This window comes from Microcaecilia unicolor, chromosome 10, assembly GCF_901765095.1.
Source record: "Microcaecilia unicolor chromosome 10, aMicUni1.1, whole genome shotgun sequence".
Lineage (NCBI taxonomy): Eukaryota > Metazoa > Chordata > Amphibia > Gymnophiona > Siphonopidae > Microcaecilia > Microcaecilia unicolor.
The window spans coordinates 93,420,414-93,432,791 of NC_044040.1; the positions used below are offsets into that span (position 1 = coordinate 93,420,414).

General features: G+C 45.2%; 1 protein-coding gene across 1 annotated transcript in view; it reads left to right on the forward strand.

The window, feature by feature from the left end:
- The window catches only part of DGKI (diacylglycerol kinase iota), a 1,705,262-nt gene that overhangs the window by 688,745 nt on the left and 1,004,139 nt on the right, over positions 1-12,378 (forward strand). The window contains 1 exon segment of the mRNA XM_030215620.1: positions 7,088-7,170. Within this exon segment, the coding sequence (XP_030071480.1) occupies positions 7,088-7,170 (83 nt within the window).

Sequence of the window (12,378 nt, forward strand, 5' to 3'; positions counted from 1 at the left end):
AAACCCTGGAAGCCCAGGGGTACCGGGCCAGTCGCAAGAAGGCCCAGATATGCGAGATCGAAGTCGAATACCTGGGTTTCCGCCTCCGAGAAGGAACCCGAAGGCTCGGTACCCCCCGAACCCAAGCCATCCGCGACCAACCCACCCCTGCAAATAAGAAGGAATTGCGGGCACTCCTCGGAGCCGCTGGATATTGCCGCATTTGGATCATCAATTTTGCTATCCTGACCCACAGTTTGTATGCCAAGCTGAAGGGGCCTGAACTCGAGGGCCAAGATCTCCAGTGGGAGAAAAGCGAACTGAAAGCCCTTCAGGACCTTAAGGATGCTCTTGCGGCCCCACCAGCGATCGGACTGCCAGATGTGACTAAGCCGTTCCACTTGTTCATCGACGAAAAGAAGGGATTGGCACTTGGAGTCCTCACCCAACTGGTCGGCACCTGGCAACGCCCTGTAGCGTACCTCTCCAAGGGCATGGACAATGTGGCACGAGGATGGCCGGGCTGCCTCCGAAGCATTGCGGCGGCCTGTCTGCTGATACACGAGGCCAATAAGCTCACCTTCGGCCAGACACTCTTTGTAACCACACCCCACGCCATCCGCGGCCTACTCGAGAGCCATGGACCTAGATGGATGACCAACTCCCGATTGGTCAAATACCAAGCCCTCCTGTGCGAAAATCCGGAGGTGCGGATCCTGGACACAACCAACCTTAATCCCGCCACCCTCCTTCCGGCCCCTGAATCACCACTCCACGACTGTGAGGAGGTAATGGCCATTGTGCACTCGAGCAGACCTGACCTGAAGGACCAACCCTGGCAAGGGGGCATCACCCTTTTTACCGATGGAAGCAGCCAGGTGATAGAAGGAACTCGAAGAGCTGGCTATGCTGTCGTGTCTGAGGACCATGTGATCGAGGCTATGGCCCTCCCGCCCGGAACGTCAGCCCAGAAAGCGGAGCTGATCGCCCTCACCAAAGCCCTCCTGTGGGCTGAAGGAAAAGTTGTCAACATTTACACCGACTCCAAATACGCTTTCCTCACCCTCCAGGTGCATGGAGCCTTGTACAAGGAGAGGGGATTTCTGACAGCTGAGGGGAAAGGGCTTGCAAATGCCGCTGAGATCTGCCAGTTACTCGAGTCAGTATGGAAACCGAAGAAGGTGGCTGTGATGCACTGTAGGGCCCACACCGGGAGAACGGACCCTATCGCCCGGGGAAATCAGCGGGCAGACGACGCTGCAAAAAGGGCAAGTCAGCTCCCCCACTCCTCTCACCCTTCTGACCCTGTACTCGTCGTCCAGCTCCCTACGGAGACCCCTATCTACACCCCCCAAGAAACGGAGTGGGCCCAACAAGAGGGGCTGGAGTCACGCAATGGCTGGTGGATACTACAGGATGGGCGCATATGGATACCCGAAGCCTTGGCCTGGACGGTGGCCAAGGAGGCTCACGACCGCACCCACCTGGGCAGGGACGCCCTGGGGCGCTTACTTGAGAAGGCCTACTACATCAACAAACTATCCCTGTGGACCAAAAACGCTTCCAGCCGATGCGCAACTTGTGCCCGGAACAACCCTCGAACGGGGCCCGGCCCTATGCCAGGACATGTTCTCCGAGGCACCAGCCCTTTCCACGTATGCCAGATTGACTTCACACACATGCCCCCGGCACGAGGCTACAAAGCTATCCTCGTCGCCGTGTGTACCTACACCGGATGGATTGAAGCCCAGCCTACTAGAACGGAAATGGCTAAAGAAGTCACCTCCCTACTGCTGCATCAAATCCTACCCAGATACGGTCTCCCCAAGCAAATAAACTCTGACAACGGTCCCGCCTTCGCCAGCGAAGTAACACAACAGCTCAGTACCAGACTGGGCCTCGATTGGAAGTTGCATTGTGCCTGGAGACCCCAAAGCAGTGGAGTAGTGGAGAGGGCTAACCGATCCCTGAAGAACCAGCTAGCCAAGCTATGCCAAGAAGCAAAAGCCAAATGGCCCGACCTGCTCCCACTGGCCTTGCTGCATCTTAGGTGTACCCCCAAGGCTACCGGCCTCACTCCTTACGAGATGATGTATGCTAGGCCACCACCACTACCCTCTTTTCCCGACTCCTTGCAGATACAGGGCGAGAGTTCCTTAGTGAAACAGATGAAAGCATTACATGAGGTAGTGCAAGACATCCAGCAATACACTGAAAGAGTAGCTCCCTTGGTTCTCACCAGTCCCACACATCGGTTCAGGGTAGGAGATGAGGTCTGGGTAAAAGAGTGGGATGAATCTGACTGCCTAAAGCCCAAATGGAAGGGGCCCTCCCTTGTTCTCCTAACGACCTCAACCGCTGTTAAAATTGCAGGAAGCCCAGTGTGGATACATTGGACCCGACTGAAACCTGCTGCTCCCACTAGCAGCACCCTGAAGCGTTGGACTGCGCACCAACATCCTGACGCTCCATTACGGCTGACTCTAAGAAAGACGTGAACCACCAGATTCATGCCTGCCCAGCAACAGGAACTCAGCTTCTGGACCCACTGCGTTTTTTGCTCTCTGTTTATCGCAGCCTTCATCGTGGGCCTCATTATCTTCTTGCTGCAAAAGCTCGGATACCTCCCACCCCATATATAATGCTGACCATCTTCCTTCTCCTGTGTGCAGTCCCGAGCTATCCTGCCACCCTGAGCCTGAATTGCACTGAATGTTTGCGCCTCGTGCGCCTTCGTATAGAGGGAGGATATCACCTAGTCACCACCCTCATTCACCAGACGCAGCCCCCGGAAGGCGATTGCCGGCTTCTCCCGACTTGTGCCCTCATCACTCCGAATGGCCTCCAACAGTTCCACAGGTGCCTCCAAGGAAATCTCACTATCTGCCATAGCCCTACCTAGCCGAGATACTACAATGTCACCCTCAGCGTAGGACTCCCTGCGTATGTGGCCGGGCCTCCGGGAGTCGAGGGAGATGGCATTCTGTATTACATAAATTCCACTCGCATCCTTGTCGGTGGCATCCAAACTGTAGCAACCCTAACCTTTGACGTCTGTGCCGCCATGGACAAACACCCTTGGTCTCGCAAGTGTGGCAGCCAGAGTTGGCGTAAGGCATATGTTAACGACCACAAGTATGTCTGCCCCTTCAGTCCAGACATGAGATGCTGCTCCCCGTGGGTTTGGCTCCCATGCGCCGGCGACACTCGAGCCTCGGGCTGGGACCGAGTATGTGCTTATACGGGAGGAGGATATGCTGGATGTACCGGCCTGGGCGAGTTTCGTCGAGGTTCTGGTAACTATGTGTCCCTAGACTGGCCCATTCGAGGACACGACATGCCATGGAGGGGGACGTGGGGCCTCGGCATTGACGGCGGAGGAATGGATCCGTTGACATATATTACCATATATCAGAGTCTCGAAACGAAGCCTCCTACGCACTACCAGACTACTGTCGTCGGCTACCAAGACGTATTCGATGAAATCGCTCGTGCTGAACAGACCGAGACTAAATTCCCCATTTCCCCAGAAGCCCGGAATATGTTCCTCAATTTGGCTGAAAACATTGCCCTCTCCCTGGGAATTGCCAACTGTTTCGTCTGTGGAGGTACCGACATGGGTGAACAATGGCCCTGGGAAGCGAGAGAGATTCGACAGCAAACATGGGATACACTCAACACCACCAACATTACCTTTCCCCAGCGGCCGAAGCCGTACGAATGGGCCCTGAGAACAAATATCATAGGTACCCTTTGCGCTAGTCGAGCGCCATCGAAGCGTTACTCTGTACCAGTGGGAGATTCCGCTTGCACGGGGGTTCTTCAGTATAATGGAAGCCGGACGACCTGGTGGCAAACAGACAACCTGCCCGCCCCGGAACCTATCTGGACAGAACCCACCTTGAACACGACATGGACGTACGGAGGAAACGCCTCCCTCAAGTGGGTAGCCCCGGCGGGCTACTACTATATCTGCGGACGCAGGGCCTATGAACAGCTCCCGGCCCGCTGGTACGGTACCTGTCTCTTGGGCACTGTCCAACCTAGTTTTTTCCTTCTGCCCCTGCGAGTCGGCGAAACTTTGGGTATCCCCCTATACGTGGACAAGGGGCCTGATAACCCTGCCAGACGTAAACGGTCTTTCCCAAACATCAAGCCCAAAGTCCAAATTGGAGACTGGAAAGACAACGAGTGGCCGCCTGAACGCATCATTCATTACTATGGACCAGCCACATGGGCTGAAGATGGTACATACGGGTACCGTACCCCTATCTACATGCTAAATCGCATTATTCGCCTACAGGCCGTACTCGAAATCCTTACCAACGATTCGGCCCTTGCCCTCAATATCCTAGCTCGACAGAACACTAAGCTCATTACCGCAGTTTACCAAAATCGCTTGGCTCTTGACTACCTCTTAGCCCAGGAGGGCGGGGTGTGTGGCAAGTTTAACCTCAGTAATTGCTGCTTACAGATTGATGACCAGAGCCATGTCATCAGAGAAATAACTGACCGGATGGTCAAATTAGCCCACGTCCCCGTCCAGACCTGGAACAGTGCGTGGGATTGGACTTCCTCCCTAACCAACTGGCTACCAACCTCCGGGAGCCTGCATGGCCTCCTCGTCATGGGTGGCCTGTTCTTGTTGTCCTGCTTATTAATACCTTTGTCTCTCCCCTTGGTTTTCAGGTGCTTCCGCTCCACCATGGAAAGCATCGCTGATCGCCGTGCTGCTGCCCAACTTATGGCTCTCCAGATGTACTCCCCCATCCCCCAGTCTGATGAAGCTGACGATGAAGCACCTTGTGGCTGATGGGCACGTTTCACCTCCTGAGTCACTTGATGAGCCAGTACCCTTGTGCCAGCTTAAGACCGGCTACAAAGGGGGGGGGGATTCCACTAGGGGCCTTCCGTCTCAACCCCGGCGAAGCAACCACCGGCTGCGCAAGGGCTTAGGGCTTGCTTGTTGCCTCCCTCGCTAACTATCCTTGTCCTTTCTTTCCTTTTCAGGGTTCATGGAGGTGATACTCTCCACCAGAATGGATGTTCAAGTATCAAAAGGGGGGAATGAAGGAGTGGAACGCCGGATACTGCTCGAATACTATGAATACTACTGAGCAACAGGACAACCTCATGTTTTCCTTTTGTGCCTACTGATGGACTTATACTTATGCACTCTACCTCTGCTTTTGGCTGTTTAGCCACACCTTATTACTGCACTGGACATTTGTGCCTTATCCAGTTTTACTGTTTACTAACGAAAGAAGTTTGCTGTCTACTAATGTAAAGACAGAATGCAGGGCTATTAGACATATAGCTTGTAACAGTAGTTTGCAAGGCCTATACAAGACCAGCTTGCATGTAGCAACGCCATCTGAACAGACGACCTTGGTGGGTGCTGACACCCCGCCCTGCATTCCTGAGCCGAACGAACCTTATCTCCTGTGCTAGAAAGGAGCATTGTGTGTTCAAGAATAAGCTGCTAAGTTTCGTTTTTCTTGCCAGTATCATTTCAGTGTTATGACGTGTGTACGTACTGGGACTACAATTTTGTACTGTAAGAACTACAAATGTTTACTGCGCATGTCGGTTGTGACGTGTAAGGGGCCAAATGCGCAGGCCCAGTAGGGGAGTATAAATGTAAGTGTCAGATGATTTATGACACACAGTGTCCCGAGACTACTCGGTGCTGTTCACTTGCTAGCAATAAAGTTGCCTTGTTTGGAACCAAAATTTGCCTTTCGTCTCCTGATTCCCCACCTGTTTCACTTTGATGTACTTGATTGTAATTTGCCTTGAGTCACCAAAGAAAAAGTATTGAGTAAATTTTTAAATAGTAATAAAAATACTTTTCAGCTAATTTAATTCATTTCTTGATTAACTTTTCAGGCACTAAAAACCTTTTGGTCAGGGCAGAATGAGCAAAAGATGTCAATGCTAGAAAATAAAAGTGACTCACAAAAACAATGATAGTCTGATGGGGGGGGGGGAGAGAGAGAGAGAGAGAGAGTGTGTGTGTTAGAGGAAGATTGGGGGAGGGGTGTAAATTATCAAAGTATGACAGGCATGCCAATTAGGAGTGTGTCACACTCTTTCAGCACTATTTAGATTGTGAGCCCTCCTGGGACAGAGAAATATCCAGTGTACCTGAATGTAACTCGAGCTACTACTGAAAATGTGTGAGCAAAATCTAAATAAATAAATAAATAAATAAATAAATATTTTTCACCCATCAGAGCTTCAGTACCAGTGAGAGGCAAGCCTTAGAGATGTAAACAAGTGGACCAACCAGGAAGAAGAAATCTGAGCACACTTTCCTCTCTATTGCATCCCCTTGTCCTTGCCCTGTCCCTTTTCCCTTTACTGCAAGTACATATGCTCTGAAACAAATGTACATACTTTTAACTATTGGGCAGAAGACAAATAACTTAAAACTTTTATCCACATTGTTCCCCACATTGTCTGTGTTCTTCAGAGGTTCCAAAGAAAAGCAAATATCTTTAATGCTGCCTTGATTAATTTGCAAAGCAGTGGTACATTTAAATCATGTAGGTTTATACCTTGGATGTACGTTCTGAAAAATCTCACTTTTTGGCCTTCAATCTCACTCCTTTGCATGGTAAAGCTCACTCTTTGGGATGGTTCACCCTTAGCATCTCTGGACAAATAGTACTTTTTTTTTTTTGCACTCAAAATGTGATAGAAAACCTAGATTTTAAAGCCTTTTTTTATCAGTCTCAAAGTATCTGATCATTTTAGCTTCAAAAGTCTTTTATTTCTGGAAATTTGAAAAGTTTCTTTTGGGTATCTTGATTATAAGATCATTGATTTAAGTGCTCTGGTCCTGAAATGTGCTGCCTCATTGATGTGTCCCCTAGATCTGCTTCATGCCATCTGATCTTATACCTGAGTCAACTGAATCTTAGCTCTTAAATCTGGCCAGCTTCACAAATATTGTATCCTTCATGATATGTTTTGAACTGAATAAAATGTACTACATTAAAGGAGGAGATTGAGTAAACCCCCCTTATGTTCAATGTCTTTCCTATAGGTAATGTGCACTCATTGTACTATAATATAAATATATGCTGCTCTGTTATTTTTGCAGGGTACCAAAATTCTGCAGATGTTCATGTGGTACTTGAACCCACGTCAGGTCTTTGATCTCTCACAGGAAGGGCCACGAGAAGCGTAAGTAAAACAGTTTTCTTTGTTTTTTTTACAAATTGTAAACCGTTCTGTTTTGCAGTTGCAATAAGATATGCTATATAAATTGACGTAAATAAATAAATAAATAAATAAATAAATAAATAAATAAAATAAAATATACACTTTGGCAACAAAACCACAAAATGGCTTTAAGGCTTCTTGACTTAATGTTTCAGATATTGCTGAGGTTCAATGTTAACTGAAATAGAGTATTCTAAAAACAGATCTTTAGATCATCCTTAATATCACATGGAATATGTAGGGGTTAGTTTAACTGGATTGCATTTCGGACATATTATTTGCCTTTTCCATATCTGAATTCAAGGCAAGTTCCCTTCAGGTATATGAGTTATTTCTCTGCAAAAATGGAATCACAATGGGATATGCATTCATTAGCGCACATTAAAAATGTGAAGGGCAGTTCTACAAACTGGTGACCTACATTTCTTTAAATTTATAGTTTTATCCATATCCAATCAAGTATACAATGATCATATTCTTGAAAGGATTGGAAATCACAATTACAAAATTAAATACTAAAAGGAAAAAAAAATTCTCATTATTTAGGGGCCCTTGTACTAAGGTGCGCCAAGAATTGGGCTGTGGCAGTATAGATGTGTTTTGGGCACTCGCAGATCCATTTTTCAGCACGCTTGTAGAAAAGGCCTTTTTAAAATGTTTGCCAAAAATGGATGTGTGCCAAAATAAAAATTGGCGCGTGTCCATTGTGGGTCTGAGACTTTACCACCAGCCATTGACTTAGCGGTAAGGTCTCACGTGGTAACCATTCGGTAATCTACATGCATAGAATGAGAATTACCACACGGTTTCTACTGCGCACCAGAAAATAAAACTTATTTTATTTATTTATTGCATTTGTATCCCACATTATCCCAACTTTTTTGCGGGCTCAATGTGGCTTACAATTCATCGTGGATATGGGAATTGGAGGGGAACATACATTTATTGTTAACAGAGTTTTGGGTTAAATGATAGTATTAAAGCAAAAGATATTAAGAAACATTTCTGGAAAGTCCAAGATTATACAGTTACATGTGTTGATCTTTGTTGTATATCTTGTCGAAGAGATAGGTTTTCAACAGTTTGTGGAAATTTGTCAGTTCGTAGACAGTTCTCAGGTTGCGTGGCAACGCGTTCCAGAGCTGCGTGCTCATATAGGAAAAGGTAGATGCGTGCATTGATTTGTATTTCAGGCCTTTGCAATTTGGTGGATGAAGGTTGAGGAAAGGTCTGACATGTAGGCTGGGGCGTCACCATGGATGATTTTATGGACTAAAGTACAGAGTTTAAACGTGATGCATTCTTTGAGTGGGAGCCAGTGTAGTTTTTCTCGTAGGGGTTTTGCACTTTCGTATTTTGATTTGCCGAATATTAGTCTGGCTGCCGTGTTTTGAGCTGTCTGGAGTTTTTTGAGTATTTGCTCTTTACAGCCGGCATAGAGTGAGTTACAGTAGTCCAAGTGGCTGCGTACCAATGATTGTACCAGGTTGCAGAATATATTCCTTGGAAAATATGGTCTAACTCTTTTTATTTTCCACATTGAATGGAACATCTTTTTAGTTATGTTTTTCGCATGATTCTCAAGCGTTTTCCGGCGCACGTAGTGGACACGTGTCAAAAATGAAATTACCGCAAGGGCCATGTGGTAGCCGGGTGGTAACTCCAAATTGACGTGTGTTGGGTGTATGTAAGTGCCTACTCAACTTAGTAAAAGGGCCCCTTAGTCCACAATATACTGGAGACATGAAAGGAAAAATAAAAGACTCAAAAGAAATTAAAAATGATCAAAGGAGCAGAGATAAACTACCAGAACCCACAGCCAGTCGTGTCATTCCCCAGGCTTTACTTCAGGGCCAACTGGTCAACTACAACTCCAATTTCTTCTCTGGCCACAATAAATGTAATCAACTGTTTAGGTTCAAAAAATAGGAAATGTTTGTTCTGATAAATACATTTCACTGGAAATTTCAAAATAAATGATGCTCCCAAAGCCAGGACTCTTAGCCGAAGGGCCAAGAACTCTTTCCTGCACTTTTGTGTTACTTGAGACAAATCAGGAAATATACATACATTTGAACCCAAAAACTGTTCCTTAATATGACGGAAATATTATTTCAAAACATAGTCTCTATCATGTTCCAAAGCAAAAGTCACAAGTAGAGTCAATCTAGATGTTACAACCTCCAGTGAACTTTCCAAAAAAATCTCCCTTTGCCCCAACCAGAGTTGAACTTCCAGGATTTCCTCCAAGAGTCAAATATTGGGTTCTCACTAGAGGTGGAGTATTCTCTATAGGGAGTCATATCTCACGGAAGTATTTACTTACCATTTCAAGCGTAGATACAATCAAAGACCTGGAAAATTTCAAGAATCTCAGGTTATTCTTTATTGATTGATTCTCCATACTCTCTAAACTTCTGAGCAGTCAAGGATCTTTCTTTCAACAAAGTCAATTCTATCTGTTTCAATTCATTTATCTGTTCAGCTTGTTTCTCCAATTGTTCCCCATGAGAAGCTAACAATACTCTGTGATCTTCTACCTTGGTAACTATAGTCCCAAAATCAGTTTTAAATGCAACTGATTAGAGTCCATGGCACTAATAGCTTGGCCCAGGGAGTCTAAAGTTTCTGTGGCCAGTTGCACAATATCTACCAGCAGAGCTCTGTTACCTCCGGAAGGTTTCTTCTCCACTCTCACAGTTTGCAGCACTGATCTTCTTGCTGCCGAGTCTGTCCCCAAAGGTTCCTGTTCGGCTGCCCCTCTACTAGTGTGATTCTCACCAACCTCATGGGAATGAGATACCACACCAGCCTCTTCTGCCAAAGCTGTTATGGGCTGCAGGAGACTTGGCCTTAGATCCAGGCTCAGAGAAACCCAATCTGCACTAAGGTCGGCTGATATACTCGGCAATCCTCCCAAAGTTGGTTGTGCAGTTTCAACCCTTCGTGTCAGTGCTCCCTCAAAGGTGGTCTGTACCAGATGCCTCAGAGCTTCAGAGATTGGTGGGCAAGCCTTCTGAGCAACTTTCCTCTTCCCCATATCAGCAAAAAGCTGTCTGGGGTTGGTAGTGTCTAGGGAGCACTCTCAAAAGGAAGAGCAGCACGTCAAGCGTCTGCTCTGGATGCCATCTTGCCTCCAGGGGATCGTCATCTACATTTACATGTGCATTTTGGCAAAAATTACAGAATACTGACATCTACATATGCATGTATGCACATATGCTCATAAAATTCACCACTCTAAACACATCAAATTACTTCACAAGCATGTAGATTGCAGCCTATAGTTATATGATATTCTGCTCGGTTTTAAAAAGAATAGAGGTTTTTAGCCAGAGAAGAATTGGAGTCCATTGGGTCACAAGAAGTATATTTATGACCAAGGACATACAGAGGCTTTTTCCTCCAATAAATAAAATTTTAAAAATTAAGAAAATATGAGAAAGCAGAAGTCACTATAATTTAGTCACCACATATATGCTTGTGAAGTAATTGTATGCACATAAATGTCAATGATCACCCTATACACTATTCTGTGACTACCCGCTTAACTTACAAAGTGGGTATTTGCAAGAGAGTTGACCCGGGGAGAAGCATTAATGGGACACGGAGACAGGGAGGGCTCGCACTTGCATGCACAAATTACAGAATATTGTAAGTATCCCTGCCACATTTAGGCAGCTATACTTACACCAGCTCTATGGCTGGTATAAGTATGGGCGTAAATGTTAGGTGCATTAATACTAGGTTGCATAGTATTCTATAATAGAAACCAGGAACCTAAAAAAGCCTGCTACCGCATGCCCTCAGGTGCCTATATGGAGGTGCCCAGTTATAGAATTGCCTCTTTTGTATGACCCAGAATTGATTTAACACATATCAACCTATGGACTAATGTGTATAAAATAGATTTGGGTGAATTATAAAGTTCTAATGCGTGTTAAAAATATTTTGTTACACTGAGGGGTTAAGGAACACCCTGTCTGTGGTAAGACTTTACACAGTATCAAAATGCCTCTGATATGTAGTCGTGCCAGCCGAGGAAACTAACTGTGCTCAGCTCACAAGAGACAGAGTGAACATAAAATAAAACATCATCCTTAAAAGATAATACCGGATGAAGGCATAAAGGTGAATATGAATTCCTGTGAATGGAATCAATTTGATTTTCCTCAGTTCTAATTTCCTAAGTAGCTTTCTTATAACTTTACCCCTGACTATCTAAAGAGCAACTCTTTTTTTTTTCTTCCAAGCTGCTGAGATCTTGAAGCCCACTGCTGGATCTCTTCCACACACACACATTCATAGATTCACTCCCCTCTCTACTCAGTAAGTTTACTAATCTGGCTAATTCAAAATGTGAGCAAAGTCCTCTTAGTTTCCAAAGATTCCTTTTCTAACTTATCTCCTTTTCACCAAAGAATATAATTCAGATCAAATATTTATTTCAGATCAAATATTTATTTCAGGTCAAATATTTATTTCAGATCAAATATTAAGGTTTCCTTGCTTACAGGCACTTAAATCTACTTAGCCTTTATATAGCTTATAGGATTTAAACACTCTTAACAGAAATTCTCCCTTTTCTATTCTTCATAAACTTCAAGTAATCCTGAAATATTCAGATCCTTTTCTCAGTAGAGAAACCTCAAACTTGTAAATCTCCACCAATCTCTTTTCACTCATATTTTCTCATTTACCACATAATCAGGCACTCTTTTATAATTTCAGTCAACTTAGATCAAACAACATTTTTTTCTTTCAATTCTTACACACCAAGCTCAAAGGTGCAGGTCCTCTCTTGGCCATATCTTCTTCAGTTGCTCTCTTCTCTCTGTTACCGGGCAGATTTTCTAACAGGAGCTGATCATCCAATCAGAGAGCTCTATTTGAATGCAGATTAACATACAGACACTCTAATGGGAATTTTTAATCAAAAACACTAGATAAACCCTTCGTTTTTGGATCAAACTTCACATTTTGGATCAGAGCCATGCCCTAACATTAAGACTTTACACATTTCCATCACTTTTTACACATAAATATGCAAATGAGAACCTCCCAAAAATGGACTAATTTGCATATGGCTTGAGCAAATTTGAGTACATAGCATACCAATCCCATTTCTAAGCACCTAAATTCTGCAATTAGAGTTAATGCAAATACTTA